General features: G+C 46.2%; 1 protein-coding gene and 1 non-coding gene across 2 annotated transcripts in view; one reads left to right on the top strand and one right to left on the bottom strand.

The window, feature by feature from the left end:
- LOC124620110 (two pore potassium channel protein sup-9) overlaps positions 1-24548 on the top strand; it is a 166717-nt gene extending 142169 nt beyond the window's left edge. The window contains exons 3-4 of the mRNA XM_047146780.1: positions 8635-9140; positions 24255-24548. Of these exons, the coding sequence (XP_047002736.1) occupies positions 8635-9140; positions 24255-24548 (800 nt within the window). The remainder of the gene's footprint in view (positions 1-8634; positions 9141-24254) is intronic.
- Positions 17872-17946, bottom strand: Trnat-agu. Its single transcript has one exon. It is a non-coding gene; the product is annotated as a tRNA-Thr (tRNA).
- Positions 24549-24749: the final 201 nt, after the last annotated feature.

Raw genomic sequence — 24749 nt, 5'->3', positions numbered from 1 at the left:
TGACCAAAAAGCGATTCTTTGTTCATCATGTCTCTTGAGTTCTTGTGGAGATATTTCCACAGAAACTGTCATCCCATAATACATATTTCTTTACATCTAACCGGAAAGTGAAATACCAATTTTGACATATTTAGATTCAAAATTTGTAGTATAAAATAATATTTTCATAAAAATTTTCATTCCCTATTTCACCCCTTCAGGCGTTGAATTTCCAAAAGTGGTCAAACAAATATTTATTTAATGCTAACAGAGAATCCAAAGAAAAATTTTCATAGATTTGGCTTTGAAAGTGCTTTCGTAATGAAATAATTTCGTAAGACTTTTCATCCGCTACTTCACACCCTTATGTGGTTGAACTTCCAAAAACACTTAAATACATGTTTTTTTTATTTCTAACCGAGAAATCAGATACTAATTTTTATAGATGTAACTTTAAAATTATTTATTTTAAATTTATTTTCAAAAAAACTTTCACTCTCTATTTTATCCCCTTACATCTACATCTATATCTACATCCATACTCCGCAACCCAGCCGACCGTGCGTGGCGGAGGGTACTTTGAGTACCACTATCGCTTCTCCCTTCTACACTCCTGGAAATGGAAAAAAGAACACATTGACACCGGTGTGTCAGACCCACCATACTTGCTCCGGACACTGCGAGAGGGCTGTACAAGCAATGATCACACGCACGGCACAGCGGACACACCAGGAACCGCGGTGTTGGCCGTCGAATGGCGCTAGCTGCGCAGCATTTGTGCACCGCCGCCGTCAGTGTCAGCCAGTTTGCCGTGGCATACGGAGCTCCATCGCAGTCTTTAACACTGGTAGCATGCCGCGACAGCGTGGACGTGAACCGTATGTGCAGTTGACGGACTTTGAGCGAGGGCGTATAGTGGGCATGCGGGAGGCCGGGTGGACGTACCGCCGAATTGCTCAACACGTGGGGCGTGAGGTCTCCACAGTACATCGATGTTGTCGCCAGTGGTCGGCGGAAGGTGCACGTGCCCGTCGACCTGGGACCGGACCGCAGCGACGCACGGATGCACGCCAAGACCGTAGGATCCTACGCAGTGCCGTACGGGACCGCACCGCCACTTCCCAGCAAATTAGGGACACTGTTGCTCCTGGGGTATTGGCGAGAACCATTCGCAACCGTCTCCATGAAGCTGGGCTACGGTCCCGCACACCGTTAGGCCGTCTTCCGCTCACGCCCCAACATCGTGCAGCCCGCCTCCAGTGGTGTCGCGACAGGCGTGAATGGAGGGACGAATGGAGGCGTGTCGTCTTCAGCGATGAGAGTCGCTTCTGCCTTGGTGCCAATGATGGTCGTATGCGTGATTGGCGCCGTGCAGGTGAGCGCCACAATCAGGACTGCGTACGACCGAGGCACACAGGGCCAACACCCGGCATTATGGTGTGGGGAGCGATCTCCTACACTGGCCGTACACCACTGGTGATCGTCGAGGGGACACTGAATAGTGCACGGTACATCCAAACCGTCATCGAACCCATCGTTCTACCATTCCTAGACCGACAAGGGAACTTGCTGTTCCAACAGGACAATGCACGTCCGCATGTATCCCGTGCCACCCAACGTGCTCTAGAAGGTGTAAGTCAACTACCCTGGCCAGCAAGATCTCCGGATCTGTCCCCCATTGAGCATGTTTGGGACTGGATGAAGCGTCGTCTCACGCGGTCTGCACGTCCAGCACGAACGCTGGTCCAACTGAGGCGCCAGGTGGAAATGGCATGGCAAGCCGTTCCACAGGACTACATCCAGCATCTCTACGATCGTCTCCATGGGAGAATAGCAGCCTGCATTGCTGCGAAAGGTGGATATACAATGTACTAGTGCCGACATTGTGCATGCTCTGTTGCCTGTGCTATGTGCCTGTGGTTCTGTCAGTGTGATCATGTGATGTATCTGACCCCAGGAATGTGTCAATAAAGTTTCCCCTTCCTGGGACAATGAATTCACGGTGTTCTTATTTCAATTTCCAGGAGTGTATTCCAGTCTAGTATTGTTCGTGGAAAGAAAGATTGTCGGTATGTCTCCTTGTGGGCTCTAATCTCTCTGATTTTATCCTCATGGTCTCTTCGCGAGATATACGTAGGAGGGAGCAATATAATGCTTGACTCCTCGGTGAAGGTACGTTCTCGAAACTTCAACGAAAGCTACTGAGCGCTTCTCCTGCAAAGTCTTCCACTGGAGTTTATCTACCATCTCCGTAACGATTTCGCGATTACTAAATGATCCTGTAACGAAGCGCGCTGCTCTCCGTTGGATCTTCTCTATCTCTTCTATCAACCCTATATGGTACGGATCCCACAATGGTGAGCAGTATTCAAGCAGTAGGCGTACTGTAAACTACTTCCTTTGTTTTCGGATTGCATTTCCTTAGGATTCGTCCAATGAATCTCAGTCTGGCATCTGCTTTACCGACGATCAACTTTATATGATCATTCCATTTTAAATCACTCCTAATGCCTACTCCCAGATAATTTATGCAATTAACTGCTTCCAGTTGCTGGCCTGTTATATTGTAACTAACCTTAGTGGTTGAATCTCCAAAAATTCTGAAACACGTGTTTTATTATTTCTGATTGAGAAACCAAATACCAGTTTTCACAGTTCTGGTTTCAAAATTGCCTTAACAACGACATATTTTCAAAAAGCTGTTCGTCCACTACTCCATTCTCATAGGAATGGAAATTCGAAGAATCCCTTCATAAACTATGTCTACAGATCCGCACCCTCTCCATATTTCAAATTTTTATCTTTAGCGGTTTGGACTGGGCTATGGTGAGTCAGTCAATCAGTATGGCCCCATTTAACCCCATTAAGGGTTTACTTTTCCCAAAACAGTGAAACTCTTTTTTTCCAGCTGAGAAACCAAACAATAACTGTCGAATATTTAGCTTTAAAAATGCTTTCACAATGAAATATTTTCATAAAACGTTTCACCTGCGTTTTTCCCTCTTAGGGACTGAATTTCCAAAAGAAGTGAAATTTGTAGTTTTTTTATTTCTAACAGAGAAGTCATATACAAACTTTCATAATTTAGCTTCAAAACTGATTGCATAATGAAACATTTCCATAAAAACTTCCATCCCCTATTTCACCAGCTTATAAGTTGAATTTCCAAAAACAGTAAAACTTTTTTTTTATTTCTGGCTGAGAAGACAACTCATATTTTCATTACCTTTAGTTTTAAAAATAGTTTCATAATGAAATTCTTTCATTAACTATTTCATCCCTATTTCACCTCTTAGGGGTCGCATTTCCAAAACCATTGCAGCATACTATTTTTATTTGTAACCGAGAAGTCAAATACTAATTTTCATATATGTAGCTTTAAAATACTTTAGTAGTTCTGTAACAATGATTTATTTTCTCAAAAAATCTTCCATTCACTATTTCACCTCCGTAAGGGCTAAATTTCTAAAAACTGCTGAAACGCGCAATTGTTTATCTCTGACCGAGAAACCAGATACCAACTTTTGTAGGTGTAGCTTCAAAATTGACATAATAGCGACATATTTTCAAAAAAACCTACCATGCTCTATTTCACTCCCTTAGCGGTGGAATTTCGAAAACTCCTTTCTTAAACGACGCCTAAGTATATGATTCACACTATATTCAAATTGCAAGTTTCTGTCCTTAGCAGTTTGGGCTGGGCCATGATGAGTCAGTGAATCAGTCAGTCGTGACGTCGCCTTTTAAATACAAAGGTTGCACCTGAAGACGCAGCTGTAAGTACTGTAAAACCGGCAGCGCCTGAGAATAAAAGAATCTTACCCCTGAAGCGCTTTTATTTCTCAACATGACTAACGTACCTCCACTTCTTCTACTGGCTATTGATGGCGGAGACTTGCCATGAGTACGTAGAAGTGATAATTTGCGCAATGGATATTTTAACGCTACTGAAGTCGCCCTGACACACGTCCCCCAGTAGGAGTACGTTATTCTCATTAATTATGTAAATTGTCATGTGATAACCTACCCGCTTCTAAATCTTATCCTGGGGATACGATACAATGTCAGGATAAGCCGACAAAATCCAGTACCCCTTTTAACGAATAAGTTATAAAATGTACACAAGAGACATGATTAATTGGTAAAATGATGATTACTAATCTCAGTTTCTCCATGTATTAATACTAGCCCTTAAACTGTCTGGTTCTGCCCTATAATGTACTCGCGATCTGTGATTAGGCGCGGAGTAACTGACATCGCCCGTTGTACTAAATGGCAAGAAGGAACTACTACCTCAATGAGTAGTGTGAAACCTCAGTGCAGAACGGAGTGGAACACGTGATTCACCAACGTAAATTCTCTTTCTTACACGCCGGTGTACAAGTAAATTCAGCGTAATGACCAGAAGCTATAACCGCAGAATGTCTCGCCTCACCGACATAATAGCAAAATTGTATTTCACCAAAACTGCAGCCGAAGACGTCCGTCGACTGCCGTGGACCTCCAAGACGACTCTCCTGCTCCACGACCCCGCAACGACTCCAGTTTTTACTTCTCTCTTTTTTTCACTGCTCAAAGTCTTTTCCCCCCTTAAATTTCGGTGGCGAATCATCTATCCGGAAGGCGCCCGTTTCTGTATGCCGACCAATCGCAGCTTACAACCCAGATCGGAGTTTCTGGAAGTTGTTTCTATGTCCGTAGGAAAGTACGCGAATATCTGCTGCCATGTGTTTTCGGCTGACCAGGCCGTTTTCTCACGCCTGCTTGCCGGTCACGTGATCCCGTTTTGCAGGTGGTCCAGCTCACGGGCGGGCTCGGGATCAGTGCCGGAAGCGGCTGTGCCGTCCTATCGTCCGAAGGAATGTGTGAGCTTCCTGTGTCCTTCCGCTCTACCACGAGTTTCACAGCTCTGCTTGTTCCCTACTCACCCAACATACAGACATTATACAATAAATTAAGTGTACTAGACGATGTCAGTAATATATACACTCCTGGAAATTGAAATAAGAACACCGTGAATTCATTGTCCCAGGAAGGGGAAACTTTATTGACACATTCCTGGGGTCAGATACAACACATGATCACACTGACAGAACCACAGGCACATAGACACAGGCAACAGAGCATGCACAATGTCGGCACTAGTACAGTGTATATCCACATTTCGCAGCAATGCAGGCTGCTATTCTCCCATGGAGACGATCGTAGAGATGCTGGATGTAGTCCTGTGGAACGGCTTGCCATGCCATTTCCACCTGGCGCCTCAGTTGGACCAGCGTTCGTGCTGGACGTGCAGACCGCGTGAGACGACGCTTCATCCAGTCCCAAACATGCTCAATGGGGGACAGATCCGGAGATCTTGCTGGCCAGGGTAGTTGACTTACACCTTCTAGAGCACGTTGGGTGGCACGGGATACATGCGGACGTGCATTGTCCTGTTGCAACAGCAAGTTCCCTTGCCGGTCTAGGAATGGTAGAACGATGGGTTCGATGACGGTTTGGATGTACCGTGCACTATTCAGTGTCCCCTCGACGATCACCAGTGGTGTACAGCCAGTGTAGGAGATCGCTCCCCACACCATGATGCCGGGTGTTGGCCCTGTGTGCCTCGGTCGTATGCAGTCCTGATTGTGGCGCTCACCTGCACGGCGCCAAACACGCATACGACCATCATTGGCACCAAGGCAGAAGCGACTATCATCGCTGAAGACGACACGTCTCCATTCGTCCCTCCATTCACGCCTGTCGCGACACCACTGGAAGCGGGCTGCACGATGTTGGGGCGTGAGCGGAAGACGGCCTAACGGTGTGCGGGACCGTAGCCCAGCTTCATGGAGACGGTTGCGAATGGTCCTCGCCAATACCCCAGGAGCAACAGTGTCCCTAATTTGCTGGGAAGTGGCGGTGCGGTCCCGTACGGCACTGCGTAGGATCCTACGGTCTTGGCGTGCATCCGTGCGTCGCTGCGGTCCGGTCCCAGGTCGACGGGCACGTGCATCCTCCGCCGACCACTGGCGACAACATCGATGTACTGTGGAGACCTCACGCCCCACGTGTTGAGCAATTCGGCGGTACGTCCACCCGGCCTCCCGCATGCCCACTATACGCCCTCGCTCAAAGTCCGTCAACTGCACATACGGTTCACGTCCACGCTGTCGCGGCATGCTACCAGTGTTAAAGACTGCGATGGAGCTCCGTATGCCACGGCAAACTGGCTGACACTGACGGCGGCGGTGCACAAATGCTGCGCAGCTAGCGCCATTCGACGGCCAACACCGCGGTTCCTGGTGTGTCCGCTGTGCCGTGCGTGTGATCATTGCTTGTACAGCCCTCTCGCAGTGTCCGGAGCAAGTATGGTGGGTCTGACACACCGGTGTCAATGTGTTCTTTTTTCCATTTCCAGGAGTGTATAATGAACGAACACAAATCTGTCTTTTTCCATCATTGAAGGGGCTTACTTATGTCGTATTGGACGTAAACGCGGTTTGTAAGTTGTAAAATAACGGCACCTTACATGATGTATCGTGGCTGTGATTGACCAGACTATAAAGCTTTTGGATTCTCTTCTTTGAGTTGAAAGCTACTTAGGTTGATTAAAAATGTTATTATATAAAAATAAAAGGAAAAGGGAAAAGAAGGCGTATCCAAAATCGTTACATACTAGAACTCAGGTAGACAGAGAAAGTTATGTTGAAGAAAGAAACAAAGCCAAACAGATAATTGAAGCATCCAAGAAGAAATCTTGGGAAGACTTTGGAAACAGGTTGGAGACTTTGGGTCAAGTTGCTGGAAAACCATTCTGGAGTGTTATTAGCAGTCTTCGAAAGAGAGGTAAGAAGGAAATGACAAGTATTTTGGACAGGTCAGGGAAACTGCTGGTGAATCCTGTTGATGCCTTGGGCAGATGGAGGGAATATTTTGAAGAGTTGCTCAATGTAGGTGAAAATATGATCAGTTATGTTTCAGATTTCGATGTACAATTGGATAGGAATGATGATGGAAATAGGATCACATTTGAGGAAGTAGAGAAAATGATCAATAGATTGCAGTGCAATAAAGCGGCTGGGGTGGATGAAATTAAGTCGGAACCCATCAAATACAGTGGAATGTCAGGTCTTAAATGGCTACACAGCATTATTGAAATGGCGTGGGAGTCGGGACAGGTTCCATCAGACTGGACGAAAGCAGTAATCACACCAATCTTTAAACATGGAAACAGAAAAGATTGTAACAACTACAGAGGTATCTCTTTAATCAGCGTTGTGGGTAAAATCTCAGGTATTGTTTAAAGGAAAGTGGGAGTATCAGTTGAGGACAAATTGGATGAAAATCAGTGTGGGTTTAGGCCTCTTAGAGGTTGTCAGGACCAGATCTTTAACTTACGGCAAATAATGGAGAAGTGTTAAAGAGTGGAACAGGGAACTGTACCTATGATTTATAGATCTAGAAAAGGCGTATGACCGGGTTCCTAGGAGGAAGTTATTGTCTGTTCCACGAGATTATGGGAGACAAACTTTTGCAAGTAATTAAAGGTCTTTACATAGATAGTCGGCAGCAGTTAGAGTTGATGATAAATTGAGTTCATGGTTCAGAGTAGCTTCAGGGGTAAGACAAGGCTGCAACCTGTCTCCACTGTTGTTCATATTATTTATGGATCATATGTTGAAAACAATAGACTGGCTGGGTGAGGTTAAGATATGTAAACACAAAATAAGCAGTCTTGCATACGCGGATGGCTTAGTTGTGATGGCAGATTCGATCGAAAGTTTGCAAAGTAATATTTCAGAGCTAGATCAGAAATGTAAGGACTATGTTATGAAGATTAGCATCTCCAAAACGGAAGTAATGTCAGTGGGAAAGAGATATAAACAGATTGAGTGGCAAATAGGAGGAACAAAGTTAGAAGAGGTGCACGGTTTCAAGTACTTAGGATGCATATTCTCACACGATGGCAACATAGCGAAAGAACTGGAAGCGAAGTGCAGCAAAGCTAATGCAGTGAGCGCTCAGCTGCGATCTACTCTCTTCTGCAAGAAGGAAGTCAGTACCAAGACTAAGTTATCTCTGCACCGTTCAATCTTTCGACCAACTTTGTTGTACGGGAGCGAAAGCTGGGTGGATTCAGGTTAACTTATCAATAAGGTTGAGGTTACGGATATGAAAGTAGCTAGGATGATTGCAAGTACTAGTAGATGGGAACAATGGCAGGAGGGTGTCCACAATGAGGAAATCAAAGAAAAGAGAATGAACTCTATGGATGTAGCAGTCAGGGCGAACAGGCTTAGATGGTGGGATCATGTTACACGCATGGGAGGTGCAAGGTTACCCAAGAGACTCATGGGTTCAGCAGTAGAGGGTAGGAGGAGTCGGGTTAGACCAAGGAGAAAGTACCTGGATTCGGTTAAGAATGATTTTGAAGTAATAGGCTTAACATCAGAAGAGGCACCAATGTTAGCACTGAATAGGGGATCATGGAGGAATTTAATAAGGGGGACTATGCTCCAGACTGAACGCTGAAAGGCATAATCAGGCTTAAATTATGATGATGACGATGATGATGATAAAAATAATCACTTTAGAGTATTCTTTGTCTATAGAGTTTCAGAGCCACCCTGCAGATGTCTCACAACTTGTTTGGTCGCGTTCTGTTGACAGGTTACGGCCACTCGACGCCCAACACGGTGGGCGGCAAACTGTTCACCATGTGCTACGCCATCGTCGGCATCCCGCTGGGACTCGTCATGTTCCAGAGCATCGGCGAGCGCCTCAACAAGTTCTCTTCGGTGGTGATCCGCAACGTGAAGCGGATGCTGCACTGCAAGAACGAGGAGGCGTCCGAGATCAACCTCATCTTCGTGGTGACGACGCTGAGCAGCCTCACGATCGCGGGCGGCGCGGCCGCCTTCAGCCGGTACGAGGGCTGGACGTACTTCGACTCGGTGTACTACTGCTTCATCACGCTCACCACCATCGGCTTCGGCGACATGGTGGCGCTGCAGAAGGACAAGGCGCTCGAGCGCAAACCCGAGTACGTCGCGTTCGCGCTCATCTTCATCCTGTTCGGGCTCGCCATTGTGGCCGCCTCGCTCAACCTGCTCGTGCTGCGGTTCGTCACGATGAACACCGAGGACGAGCGGCGCGACGAGGCGGAAGCTCTCCAGGTAAGGTCCTGTGGCGTTGGTAACGCTGCCGTCTCCACTTACTACGAGGGGCAGTCAAATGAAAACCAGGTACCCATCACAACGGGACCGTGAAACTGTTCCATTTAGAAGTAGTCACCACATTTTAAGGCATTTATTCCACTAGGAGACGGGACGATCAGCTCCTCTTTCATAGAACGTGGTCGTCCACTGACGGATCCACAACCGCACCCATTCTTGCGCTTCCTCATCCGACTGAAAGTGACGTCCAAACATGTCTTTCATGAAGCCGCCAAATGTGTGAAAGTCACATGGTGCAAGATCCGGTCTAAAAGGAGGATGTTGAAGTGTTTCCGAACCAAATCGTTCAAGCGTAGCCTTCGTCCGATTGGCAGCATAGGGGCAGGCGTTGTTGGCAACAGGATGATTCCGTCCGACAGCATTCCTGGGCGTTTCGACTTTATGTCATATCTTCACAGCATTGCACACTTATTGCGATTTCACGCTCGAGGAACTGACTCAAAACACTCGCACCAGGCGACCGGTCTGGCCGACGGGAGGCCCTAGCCACACGTCATTTTCATTGTTGCCAATATTGTTAGCATACCTTGAGAGCTAAGGGCACTTGTTCAGCGACAGGGATGTGTTTTACAATATCGAAGGTGAACAAGTGCTCATAGCTCTTAAGGTATGCACTTTACATCTCATATTCACTACACTTTTTTCTTGTTTTAATCCATAATTCAACATCTGAAAGTTTGATAGCTGAAGCTGTAGTCACCAGTATTCTGCTTTGTTTCATATGGCCGCCAAAATGCCTTCGGCTGCACCAGTCTCTTCATCTTAGCAATATTGCGAATATTCAGCCCAGTTGTCAATCGTGTAATTATTGCCAGAACATGTTTCGGGGCAACAGTATCCCATTTTCAAGTGTTAAAAACAAGGATACCAGATAACAGTCCTTCTCATTCCGACAGACATATAATGATTACAGACCTGAGTTAAAACCTAAAAGAAATGGTTCAAATGGCTCTGAGCACTATGCGACTTAACGTCCAAGGTCATCAGTCCCCTACTACTTAGAACTAGTTAAGCGTAACTAACCTAAGAACATCACACACATCCATGCCCGAGGCAGGATTCGAACCTGTGACCGTAGCGGTCGCGTGGTTCCAGACTGTAGCGCCTAGAACCGATCGGTCACCGAGGCCGGCGTTTAAACCTACCTTTAAAAAAATTTTATGCTATTAGGCTTCGTCCGAACTTAAAAACAAACTGCAAATGTGCATTGTCAACTCAAACCATAAAACATTACCGTTCCCGAGGTACAGTTGCAAATTGAAAGCCGCTGCCATCACCTACAAACGATAATGTTTACTTAAAGCCTAACGCTCAGCCCCAACGATACTACTGTCTCTGTCATAAAATCTTTGAGAAATGTCTGTCTGGTCCTAGCCAATTCCAACATAAAACTACCTCTACACTGTAATCTAAACGGAAATAAAATGGGTAAGTCCTCCTATAACGACGACTGTTACAGCTGGTTTCCTTGTTTTTAGCGCTTGAAAATGGGATTATGTTGTCTCGAAAAATGTTGTGGCAATAGTTACACGATTGACAATTGGACTGAACGCCTTCAGTATTGCTTGAATAACAGTTGTGTGATGGCTTCACATCAGTTATCTTTATCTTAGAGTAAAACCTGCGCCCACTGTCCTCAATTAGGCGTAGTTGCTGTATATTTTACAATCCTGTCTTCCTCTACAATTCTTTCACTCCAGGACACCCTGTAGTACCAAGTAAGTTACAACGTGATGTCCTAACACATCATTCCTTTCTTCTATACTTGTCTTTTACTACATTTCCTTTCCCTACTGATTCTAATGAGAACCTTCCTATCAGCCTCAGTCTTAATATTCATTATCTTTCTCTAACACCACATCATAAACCACTCGAGTCTCCTCTCTTTCCTCAAAATCCACCAGCCACTTTCAAAGAATACTATGGTCCAGATATACATCATCAGAATTTTCTCTCTCAGATTGAGGCCTATGTTTGATACTAGTAGAGTTATTCTGGCGAGAAGTACTCTCTTTGCCTGTGTTAGACAGCATCTTCTGCCCTCCTCGCTTTGCTCATCGTGCATTATTTTGCTTCCAAGGTAGCCGAGCGGTCTAAGGCGCTGCAGTCATAGACTGTGCGGCTGATCCCGGCGGAGGTTCGAGTCCTCCCTCGGGCATGGTTGTGTGTGTTTGTCCTTAGGATAAGTAGTGTGTAAGTTTAGGGGCTGATGACCTTAGCAGTTAAGTCCCATAAGACTTCACATACATTTGAACTTTTTTTTCCCCGAGGCACAGCAGAATTTCTACACTACATCTGCTACTTCGTTGCCGATTTTTCCGTTATGTGCGCCACAAATATCATTTACGCTGTCAGTCCAAAAAGACTTGTGCCTTCACAAGCATAAAGTTTCAGTGTCCTGTACCTGTAGAAGCGAGTCTGAAGAAGTTTAATAGATATAAAAGGCGTGTTTTTAGGGTTCCATACCACAGCCGCTAAAAACAGAAACCTTAAAGGATCACTTTGTTGTCTATCTTTCTGTCAGATCTCTCTTTCTCAGGAATGAGTAGAGGTATGAAATTGAAAGTTATGTCACATACTAATGCCTACGATCCCTTGGCGGTGTGAAATTTAAGCTTCTAAGTGAGTGGAATCAAAAGATACGGTCAGAAGAAGCAGAGTTTCACAATACAAGTAAGTGAAAAATTCCTGGAACTGTTAATTTGTAACTATCTCAAATAAAAATATTTTTTGCTCTTTGTTGTCCGTCTATCTCTCTGTCAAAATTCCCTTTTCTCAGGAATGGGTATAGGTATCAAGATGAAATTTATATCTGGTACTACGGTCTACAGTTCTTTGTCAGTGGAAAAATTTAAGATTATAAGTCACTGCACTCAAAAGATACGGCCATTTACGTCACATATTTTGATACTCGTAAACTCAGTCAGCAAAGCCAATGGCGGTCCAACAATGCCGGCACGGTAGCTCAGCGTATATGGTCAGAGAGCTGTCTGCCACGGGTAAAACAAAGAAAAACTGACTGTGAGTGATCAACTTTAACAGGTGTCGTGTAACGTAAGCCCCGATCAATGCAGAGAGAAATAATGATCAAAATGAAGAAATGAAAGTAGTACAGCGCGAACCTGGATACCTAGAGGTCGCGAGATCGAATCTCGATCGGACTATGGGTTTTTCAGTCTTCTTTTAACCTAGCCTTCACTTCTAAACAATGTGAGGAGTTGCCGGAAACACTACGTTGCTCGGATTCCACGCGAAACTGTAGGTCTGCTTCGCCGGTTGGATAACTGGGGGTAGGTGAAGGTCACGGAAGTCGCGTGGTGTCTAAAGCGAGTATTACATGACAATCCGCGGCGAAGAGTACTGGTCTAGCGGGACAGCCATCTAACAGTGGAATGGGTGAAACTACGAAAATTAGCAGACACATTATCCGCGCGCCAGAATAGAGAGCGGTCCTAAACTGCCGTCAATCCGCGCATGTGCAGTAGGCAGCGATAACTCGTGCATGCGCAGAACGGTGTAACATAGTGCTTTCTGCTTGTTGTTTGGTTGTTGTTAGACGGCTAGTGGCTAATTTCAGATTTTCGTGTTGAGGATTTTTCGCATTGGGAATCTTCCGCATTTTTTTCAGTAAGCAGGTTTCATAAATGAAGAAAAGAAACTTTTTTGTAGTAGATTCTTTTGAAATAACTTTGTGAAAGGATTTTTTCTGTTGATAGCTTGGTATTCTAGAAATGAAATGGAGCAAAGAGGCGTTAAGCGTCTTAATTCAGGCATACAGCGAGGAAAGGTGTACATGTGACTCGCTTTATCAAGATATGATGCATCGGCGATCGTTTCTTTCTGAGTGATAAGCATATAACGCCACACGATGATTTTCGGTTTGAATCGTAATGCCTTAGCTTACGAAAGTTCATGTTTGTTTTGACTGCACTTCTTGTTTATTTCAGCACGCCAGAAAAGAGGAACTGGCAGTGATTGGCGACAATGTCGGTGCAGTTTCGATTCAAATGGCTCTGAGCACTATGAGACTTAACATCTGAGGTCATCAGTCCCCTAGAACTTAGAACTACTTAAACCTAACTAACCTAAGGACATCACACACATCCATGCCCCAGGCAGGATTCGAACCTGCGACCGTAGCAGCAGCGCGGTTCCGGACTGACAAGCCTAGAACCGCTCAACCACAGCGGCCGGTCGTGCAGTTTCGCCAAGTGCGATAGACGAGGACTGAAAAACTCTGAGTAGCACTTATATACCGTATATTCAAAACTTGGAAAAATAGCACAAGTACACGTTTAAGTATTGGTCCTTTCAAGTGCTGCAAATTGCAGTGCATACATCCACAACAACTTTTGAAATGATGGGCTGTGCCAGACTCTTAAAAGGCCATTCGCCAGGAAACGTAATGTTACAACCAGCCTGCAACATAACAGGGCGTTTACCGGCTGGTATGATCACAAAACGTATAAACATATAACTCTTACCTTTAAGAAGGTGAGATAGCCTCCCTCATGACTGTGTCACACTTTCTGATTCCATCTTCTATCATAGACAGCAGCTTCTCGAAAAAGGCCATGTCCATCTTAACGATGTTCCGAAATTCTTGCGGCACTTCGGGTCTCAGTTCTTTCATTAACAGTGAATCTATTCCCCTGCCTTTGTCCCTTCTTTTCCGCCAGGATCGAACCCAACTTTTCGTCGCCGGTCTGCCCTAATCCGAAGATTTATGTCACTTCCAGGGCAACAGCTCCAAAAACAAGTGGATCCTCCATGTGCAATATGCTGTATAAATGTAAATTTCGATATACATATACCTGTGTAACCAAGTGTCGTAATAGTAAACTGTTGAGTCTGTGATTTAGAACAGTACTAACCTATATAAAAGAAAAACCAATTGCTTAACAAATAATGGTAAAAAGCAATTTCTTATTAAATAGGAACTTTGAGCTCACATAAATAATTTGGACGTATGACGTTCCAGTATATCGTATTGTCGCCCTTGAGTTGAGAGCTGTAGAACGAACGACTTTACAAGACATCAGACAGATCTATTTTCTTTTCTCTCGTATCGTCTGCTGCTGCGCAAGCGCGCTAGGTATATACCGCGTGGATGGTGTAAAATAGGTGGCAAGTGAAACAGTCAGTAGTTACAGGTATGCACGTGGGGGGGGGGGGGGGGGGGGCGCTGGTGCACAGGTGTACGGTTTAGGCGCATCGTGTAATACGGGCTTAATAGAACCAGGGTCCACCCCCGGTACCTGAGTTGTGCCGGCACGGTAGCTCAGCGTGTTCGGTCAGAGGGTTGCTCGCCCTTTGTAATAAAAGAAATGAGTAAAGGAATCAACGATCAACTTGAAGGGATGTCTTGTGACGTCCGCCCAGACCAAACGCAACGGAAATAAAAAAGTGGCCAGCGCGACAGAATGTCAATCCTAAGGGCCCGGGTTCGATTCCCGGCTGGGTCGAAGATTTTCTCTGCTCAGGGACTGGGTGTTGTGTTGTCCTAATCATCATCATTTCATACCCATCGACGCAAAAGTCGCCGACGTGGCGTCGGATTGAAAGACTTGCACCCGGCGAACGGTCTACCCGACTGGAGACCCTAGTCACACGACACTCGAATAGAATCAGGGCTCTGAGCCATAAGAAATTATTGTCTGGATTATGATGATGATGATGATGATGTTTGTTTTGTGGGGCGCTCAACTGCGCGGTCATCAGCGCCCGTACAAAGACTCAATTTTTACACAGTCCAATCTTTTTACACGATCCAATCTAGCCACTGTCACGAATGATGATGATGAGGATGAATTGATGAGGACAACCCATACACCCAGTCCTCAGTCAGAGAAAATCCCTAAACCCGATTGGGAATCGAACTCGGAACCCCGTGATCCAGAAGTAAAAACGCTAGCCACTAGGCCAAGAGCTGTGGACTTTACTGCCTGGAGCAGTACTTAAGTTTGTACGGAACATTCCGAGTGCGAGACCTATTCGCATCTGTCCGGCTTTTTAAGAAAGTCTCGTTTTTATAATAAACTAACGCACTCGCATTTTGACACAAATTTATAATGAAATGAAAACCTATAACTTAATGTATTTTTCAACACACTTTCCATCAATATTAAGTTTCTCGAACAAGTTCTTATCGCCGCTTTTAGGCCGCTGATATCAAAAGCCGAAAAGCGTTGAGTACGAAGCGCAGATCAAAATAACTTAAGACACATAACGATCAATCAGTGTCCGAATTCTATTCTCGCAAATATCTACTGCCCGAATTGGGCCATTTGCACGAGGTGCCGACTGTTGTGGCCGAGCGGTTCTAGGTGCTTCAGTCTGGAACCGCGCGACCGCTACGGTCGCAGGTTCGCATCCTACCTCGGGCATGGATGTGTGTGATGTCTTTAGGTTAGTTACGTTTAAGTAGTTCTAAGTTGTAGGGGACTGATGACCTCAGCAGTTAAGTCCCATAGTGCTCAGAACCGGTTTTTTTTTTGGGGGGGGGGGGGGGGGGGGTGCTGACCTCTGAAATGCTATTTCGTCTTGAGGTAACTCGTTAGATGAGAACGAAATCTTCAAATGTCTGCTTTCTTGAGGTTATGCATAGATTTCGTGCACCAAATCTTCAGTAATGGCAGATGGACGCTCACTCTACACTTCACCATAACCATTAAAAAATGGTTCGAATGGCTCTGAGCACTATAGGACTTAGCTTCTGAGATCATCAGTTCCCTAGAACTTAGAACTAGTTAAACCTAACTAACCTAAGGACATCACACACATCCATGCCCGAGGCAGGATTCGAACCTGTGACCGTAGCGGTCGTGCTGTTCCAGACTGTAGCGCCTAGAACCGCTCGCCACCCCGGCCGGCCATAACCATTAATACTGCTATCTTTAAATGTTGTAACCCATTTTCTTAGCATTCTATCAACCACAGAATTTTTTTTCCAAAAACTTCGCTAACCTACTTATTAATTTCAAACGCATTCAAGTCTTGTACACACAGCAAACGAATCACTGAGTGTATTTTGCGCTCGGAGGGATTTTCAATTAACTGAGGCGTTTTAAATAAGAAAATGTAAACTCAGACGAATGAATCCGTTATGGTATTGTATTGTATTGTATGTTAACCGGGCACCTAGAAACGACGCAGAGGCTCCGTCCCCGCCGCAGCCGCAGTGGTCCACAATCCCAAGACGACTACCGCAGTCCACTTCACCCCTCCGCCGCCCGACACCGAACCCAGGGTTATTGCGCGGTTCGGCCCCCGGTGGACCCTCCAGGGAACGTCTCACACCAGACGAGTGTAAACCCTATGGTTGCGTGGTAGAGTAACGGTGGTGTACGCCTGCGTTGAAAACATGTTTGCGCAGTAATCGCCGACATAGTGTAACTGAGGCCGACTAAGGGGAACCAGCCCGCATTCGCCGACGCAGATGGAAAACCGCCTAAAAACCATCCACAGACTGGCCGGTTCACCGGACCTCGACACGAGCCCGCCGGGCGGATTCGTGCTGGGGACCAGGCGCTCCTTCCCACTACGAAAAGCCGTGCGTTAGACAGCACGGCCAACCGCGCGGGCCATCCGTTATGGTACTTGTGGGTAACCACAGGCACGCGCATGCGAGAATAAACGCGACAGGAATGGGGCAGCGAATCGTTCGTGCATTGTGCTCCGCTCCGTAGCGGAATACTACGCACTATTCAACACATTCTTTCGTGTCTGCAATTACTTCAACATTGCAAGTGTGACTGACGCGATTAGGGGCGAACCATGTAAATTACTCCACCTTTTAGCCGTACTGATACTCCATCTACATCTGCGTTCATTTTCTGCAAGCAAATGTGAAGGCATGGCAGAAGGAACTGCTCATTGTATCATTTATTATGACTTCTTGTTCCAGTCATGAATTGAGAGTGGGAAGAATGACTGTTTTTAATTGCCTTTGTGTGCCCTGTGATTAATTTAATCTTGTCCTCACTATCTCTACTGGAGAGATACATAGGGACTTACAGTATATTCCTACATAAATCATTTAAAGCTGTTTTCTGAAACTTTGTAAATGGGCTATCTCGGGACAGTAAGCGTCTATCTTGAAGTGCCTGCCAGTTAATTTTCTTCAGCATCTCTGGAACACTCTCCCATAGATCAAACGAACCTTTGATCTTTAGTGCTACCCTTCTCTGTATATGTTCAATGTCCTCCCACACTCTTGAGTGATATTCTACGGTGGGTCGCACGAGTGTTTTGCAAGCAATGCCCTTCGTAACCGGAGTGCATTTTACCCAATACTCTACCAGCAAACCGAAGTCAGCCACCTACTTTATCTACGGCTGAGCCTATGTGATCGTTTCCTTTCATATTCCTACAAACCGACACAGCACGGTATTTATACAGCTGACAGATACCAGTTATGACTCGTTGATAATGTAGCCATAGCGTACTAAGTTGTTTTTTTTCCGAATATTTAAACCAGCTGTCGATCTTTACACCACTTTGAAAGCTTATCAAGATCCGAGTGAATGTTTATGCAGCTTCTTCAGAATGTACTTCATTATAGAGACTCTGTCGTCTGGGAGAATTGTGAGGTTAATTGTAAGTTGAAGGGGATCACTGCTGTCAGCTGCAGCGGGACATTACGCGGAATCAGCGGCGACGAGTGAAAATGTGTGCCGAACCGGGATTCGAACCCACGACCTCCTGCTTACTAGGCAGGCGCGTTAATCACTGCGCCATCCGGGACCGCGTTATCACAGCTGCGCGGACTTTCTCAACACACCTTAACATCACTCCACACCCCCACCGAGAGCCACACATACGCAGTCCCTGTCCATTGACTCCTGTATCGGATAAACTCTCTCCAGGAAGAAACTTGAATAAAGTTCTGAAAACAACAGTTATCACAAGCAGTCCAAACAAACAGAGACTGGAAGAATCGGAAAACAAAAAAGCGTAAAAACGAAACAACACTTAGGCCTCTAAGACGTATACAGAATCATGCAACCTAGAAGTCAACTACAGCTCAACTCGTGTTTCCTTTAGAAGTTTCAGAAGTGTCTAGGACTTGGTCTTGGTAGGAGTCTTGGTTCTGTGGCAGTGATATAAAAGACGACATGACTCACTGTTTGTTGTGTAAAAAGTGGGTTCATGACAAATATGCTACCGTCAGAAAATGTTCCGTTGTGAAAACTTTAATTAAAGTCCGTGTGACGAAAGTCAAAAAGTGTAGGACTGTCCAAGTTTTGCTGTGTGTAAACATAGGCTTAAGTAGGCGACTACGAATAAAATTTCAGTAATGGTTTTCATTATGTTTTCGAATACTTTGTATGTGGCCGGCCGAAGTGGCCGTGCGGTTCTAGGTGCTACAGTCTGGAACCGCGTGACCGCTACGGTCGTAGGTTCGAATCCTGCCTCGGGCATGGATGTGTGTGATGTCCTTAGGTTAGTTAGGTTTAAGTAGTTCTAAGTTGTAGGGGACTGATGACCACAGCAGTTAACTCCCATAGTGTTCAGAGCCATTTGTATGTGTCCTGATTTTTTTTATTTACCTACTGTTTCTACTTTTAGCCTGCTACAGTTTGAATACATGTCATTTAGTTTCAGCTCCGAACTGTTAAAAATAGTATGAAATGTAATTGACAGATCGAGATGTTTATTCAAATGGCTCAAATGGCTCTGAGCACTAAGGGACTCAACTGCTGTGGTCATAAGTCCCCTAGAACTTAGAACTACTTAAACCTAACTAACCTAAGGACATCACACACATCCATGCCCGAGGCAGGATTCGAACCTGCGACCGTAGCGGTCGTGCAGTTCCAGACTGTAGCGCCTTTTAACCGCACGGCCACTCCGGTCGGCGAGATGTTTATTGCAGTTTACAGCTATTGCACAGTAGCCCATTCATAGAAATTACTTGGCCCAATCAAGGAAACAATTCTGTCTACTGTAGTGACATGGAAGAGATAATAACTACTTAGGCTTCGGCGGTCAGTGTCATAATGTTTAAAATTCTTGTGGCTGTTGTACCGCGTCACTGTATAAAATACTATAACTAAAGAAATTAAAACCAACGTTTCGATCATATTACAGCGGCCTTCTTCAGGATAAGACTGGTTCTAATGGCGGAGATGTGGCTCTATTTACTGCAGATAATCGATGTCAGTACGTCATTTTTGAAACTTTATTGACCTTAGAATGTAGTGAGCTAATCATGACGGAAGCGGGAGTGTAGGGAAGAAGTTATTCGTGCGCTAGCCGGCTTGTCAGTGATTTGTGACAGTCTGCAAATCATTGTTTGGCTTTGCCTCTGGCAGACGTGTGCACATTCCGCTCTTAATCTGCCCATGCTTGCGTATTAGCCAGGCACAGTATCAGCAGAACGGGCCGGCTGCTTTTCTCGCATCCAATGCAAGCTGTGCCCAACCCCTGTAGGATACAGAAATGTTGCTTTCCTGGCCCTCTTCCCGCTGTGCTGCGATACGTAGCAGTTTATTCTGTATGCTTTCATTGTAGTGTTATAATAGGGTTCGGAAGTTGATGGTTGGTTGGTTGGTTGGTTGGGGAAGGAGACCAGACAGCGTGGTCATCGGTCTCATCGTATTAGGGATGGAAGTCGGCCGTGCCCTTTCAGAGGAACCATCCCGGCATTTGCCTGGAGTGATTTAGGGAAATCACGGAAAACCTAAATCAGGATGGCCGGACGCGGGATTGAACCGTCGTCCTCCCGAATGCGAGTCCAGTGTCTAACCACTGCGCCACCTCACTCGGTCGGAAGTTGATGTAAATACCCGAGTATCACAAGACAAGGCTCAATGAAACATACATCCATTTTGGATCGTTGTAGACCAGGAACTGGTGGGTTTTATTTGCTCTTTTTTTTCTTTTCGGCCTATTTCAGGCTTATTTTTATTTCGATACGAACAGTTTTCTCTGCAACTTCTCTCTCTTTCGAATAGTACTGGCTGTTCTCAATTCAAAGCATGATCAGGTCACCTGCAATACATGTTTTCTGTAGTAATGAGAACCATTTCTGAAGCTCGAGAATCTTGTGCCTAAGAACCTGAACGTGCCTATTATACTGAAACACCAATTAAAGTAATGTATTGGGAGTTTAATTTCTATAACTTTAGGGAGTTCCAGTCAAATATGACCCCAGTTACACCAGTTTTAATTACTTTTTCCAGAATGTGTATTGCGGGTTTGTTGAGTTCATTCTAGCAAAAACGAACGTCGTTTTTCATATTATGATAATCTAAAAAGAACATGTAACTCTTCAGGCTTTCCCGGCGATCTAATGACATCGTGGGTTGTCGGGTGTTCTGCCGGATATCAGCGCCGTACTTGCACGATATTTCGGTCACGTAGCTCGTAACCTCACCACCAGAACCAGAACGGAACTTCTTTCATTCCATTGCGTCTTTGAGTGGTCCAAACATATGGAAATCACTTGGGGCAAGGTCTGGTGAGTATGGTGGATGAGGAAGACACTCAAAATGCAGGTCTGTGATTGTTGCAACTGTTGTACGGGCAGTGTGGGGCTTTGCATTGTCTTGTTACAAAAGTACGCCTACTGACATCAATCCACGTCGCTTTGATTTGATTGCTGGCCGCACATGATTTTTTAGGTCTGTGTATGATGCACTGGTGACAGTGGTCGCTCTAGGCATGTAATGCTCCAAAATGACGCCTTTTTCGTCCCAAAAGAGAGTCAGCATAACCTTCCCTGCTGATGGTTCTGTTCGAAACTTCTTTGGTTTCGGTGGTGTAAGTGAATCCAGGTTTCGTCACCATTAACGATTCTTGCAAGGAAGCCATCACCTTCTCGTTCAAAGCACCGAAGCAGTTCTTCACAAGTATCAACACGTCGTTCTCTGATTTCAGTAGTCAGCTGCCGTGGCACCCATCTTGCAGACACTTTGCGAAACTGGAGCACATCATGCACAATGTGGAGTGCTGACCCATGACTAATCTGTAAACATACTGCAATGTCATTCAGTGTCACTTGGCGGTTTTCCTTCACTATGGCTTCAACTGTTGCAATGTTGTGTGGAGTCACAACTCGTTGTACCTGACCTGGACGAGGAGCATCTTCCACTGAAGTCACGCAATTTGGGTGCATAGATCCTGAGAAATCACTACTCACAACAACACCTCTGGCCGTAATAATGGCCTTGATACGCCTGGGCATTGAGTCAAACAGAGCTTGTAAGGCGCGTACAGGTACATCTGCCCATGCAGCTTTAGCATGATACCACAGTTCATCAAGAGTAGTGACTGGCGTATTGTGACGAGCCAGTTACTCGGCCACCATTGACCAGACGTTTTCAATTCGTGAGAGATCTGGGGAATGTGCTGATCAGGGAAGCAGTCGATCATTGTCTGTATCCAGAAAGGCCCGTACAGAACCTGCAACATGCGGTCGTGCATTATCCTGCTGAAATGTAGGGTTTCGCAGGGATCGAATGAAGGGTAGAGCCACGGGTCGTAACACATCTGAAAGGTAACGTCCACTGTTCAAAATGCGTCAATGCGAACAAGAGGTGACCGAGACGTGTAACCAATTGCAACTATACCATCACGCCAGGTGATACGCCAGTATGGCGATGACGAATACACGCTTCCAACGTGCGTTCACCGCGATGTCGCCAAACACGGATGCGACAATCATGATGCTGTAAACAGAACCTGGATTCATCCGAAAAAATGACGTTTGCCATTCGTGCACCCCGGTTCATCGTTGAGTGCACCATCGCAGGCGCTCCTGTCTGTGATGTAGCGTCAAGGGTAACCGCAGCCATGGTCTCCGAGCTGATAGTCCATGCTGCTGCAAACGTCGTCGAACCGTTCGTGCAGATGGTTGCCTTGCAAACGTCCCCATCTGTTGACTCAGGGATCGAGATGTGGCTGTACGATCCGTTATAGCCATGCGGATAAGATGCCTGTCATCTCGACTGCTGGGGATCGAGGCCATTGGGATCCAGCACGGCGTTCCGTATTACCCTCCTGAACCCACCGATTGCATATTCTGCTAACAGTCATTGGATCTCGGCCAACGCGAGCAGTAATGCCGCGATACGATAAACCGCAATCGCGATAGGCTGCAATCCGACCTTTATCTAAGTTACGCATTTCTCCTCCATACACGAGGCATCACAACATTTCACAGACAACACCGGTCAACTGCTGCTTGTGTATGAGAAATCGGTTGGAAACTTTCCTCGTGTCAGCACGTTGTAGGTGTCGCCACCGGCGCCAACCTTGCGTGAATGCTCTGAAAAGCTAATCATTTGCGTACCACAGCATCTTCTTCCTGTCGGCTAAATTTCGCGTCTGTAGCACGTCATCTTCGTGGTGTAGCAATTTTAATGGCCAGTAGTGTAAAATATTTCGTACAAAATCCGAGGATTTTGTTATATATTTTGTTCATGTGCTCCATGTACATCTACATCTACATGATTACTCTGCAATTCACATTTAAGTGCTTGGCAGAGGGTTCGTCAAACCAGTCATGCCATCTCTCTACCATTCCACTCCCGAACAGCGCGCGGGAAAAACGAACACCTAAACCTTTCTGTTCGAGCTCTGATTTCTCTTATTTTGTTTTGATGATCATTCCTACCTATGTAGGTTGGGCTCAACAAAATATTTTCGCCTTCGGAAGAGAAAGTTGGTGACTGAAATTTCGTAAATAGATCTCGCCGCGACGAAAAAATGGTTCAAATGGCTCTGAGCACTATGGGACTTAACATCTATGGTCATCAGTCCCCTAGAGCTTAGAACTACTTAAACCGAACTAACCTAAGGACAGCACATAACACCCAGTCATCACGAGGCAGAGAACGCCGCGACGAAAAACGTCTTTGCTTTAATGACTTCCATCCCAACTCGCGTATCATATCTGCCACACTCTCTCCCCTATTACGTGATAATACAAAACGAGCTGCCCTTTTTTGCATCCTTTCGATGTCTTCCGTCAATCCCAACTGGTAAGGATCCCACACCGCGCAGCAATATTCTAACAGAGGACGAACGAATCTAGTGTAAGCTGTCTCTTCAGTGGACTTGTTGCATCTTCTAAGTGTCCTGCCAATGAAACGCAATCTTTGGCTCGCCTTCCCCACAATATTATCTGTGTGGTCTTTCCAACTGAAGTTGTTCGTAATTTTAACACCCAGGTACTTAGTTGAATTCGCAGCCTTGAGAATTGTACTCTTTATCGAGTAATCGAATTCCAACGGATTTCTTTTGGAACTCAATGTGGATCACCTCACACTTTTCGTTATTTAGCGTCAACTGCCACCTGCTACACTATACAGCAATCTTTTCTGAATCGCTTTGCAACTGATACTGGTCTTCGGAGGACCTTACTAGACGGTAAATTACAGGATCATCTGCGAACAACCTAAAAGAACTGCTCAGATTGTCACCCAGGTCATTTATATAGATCAGGAACAGCAGAGGTCCCAGGACGCTTCCCTGGGGAACACCTGATATCACTTCAGTTTTACTCGATGATTTGCCGTCTATTACTACGAACTGCGACCTTCCTAACAGGAAATCACGAATCCAGTCGCACAACTGAGACGATACCGCATAGGCCCGCAGCTTGATTAGAAGTCGCTTGTGAGGAACGGTGTCAAAAGCTTTCCGGAAATCTAGAAACATGGAATCAACTTGAGATCCCCTGTCGATAGCGGCCATTACTTCGTGCGAATAAAGAGGTAGCTGCGTTGCACAAGAACGATGTTTTCTGAAACAATGCTGATTACGTATCAATAGATCGTTCCCTTCGAGGTGATTCATAATGTTTGAATACTGTATATGCTCCAAAACCCTACTGCAAACCGACGTCAATTATATAGGTCTGCAGCGCGTCATCTTCGTGGTGTAACAATTTTAATGGCCAGTAGTGTAAAATATTTCGTACAAAATCCGAGGATTTTGTCACACATTTTGTTCAGGTGCCCGATCGATAGGCACCTTCCCCTAACTTTGGTCACTTACGTCGTCAGATCAGCATTTTGACGGCAACCTCGCTCGGTGACTGTGCAGGCGGCGCAAGGCGCGGTGCGGCTGGAGGGCGACGTCATCACGGCGAACGGGTCCATCCTGAGCGGGCAGCTGGGCGGCGGCGGCGACGACTCGAGCTCGGGCGGCGGCGACGCGGCGTCCGTGTGCAGCTGCTCGTGCTACCCGCGCGCCTCCGCGGCGCAGCCCCGCTACACGGTGCGGCGCGCGCCCGGCCGCATCCAGCACCTGCTGCCGCTGCAGCCGCTCGCGCTCGCCACGGGCGCCGTGACGCGCGGCGACCTGCCGCCGCTGCACCCTCACCGCGCCTCTATCTGACGGCCGCCCGCCGACGCCGGCTCCTGGTGCTACCAGCGCGTCAAGAGCCTGTCGCGCCGACGCTGGAACTCGGTGCGCTAGCGCAGCCGGCGGCTTCCGTCGGACTCTGGACTGCGCCACTGTCGCTGCGGTTCCGAAGCGAGCGAATACGGCGAAATAGGTTACATCTGCTCTCTGTTCGATACTGACAAACCTCAGCAG

This window comes from Schistocerca americana, chromosome 6, assembly GCF_021461395.2.
Source record: "Schistocerca americana isolate TAMUIC-IGC-003095 chromosome 6, iqSchAmer2.1, whole genome shotgun sequence".
Taxonomy (NCBI): Eukaryota; Metazoa; Arthropoda; class Insecta; order Orthoptera; family Acrididae; genus Schistocerca; species Schistocerca americana.
Note: the sequence above shows the minus strand (reverse complement) of the source record. Positions and strands in the feature narration are given on the sequence as shown.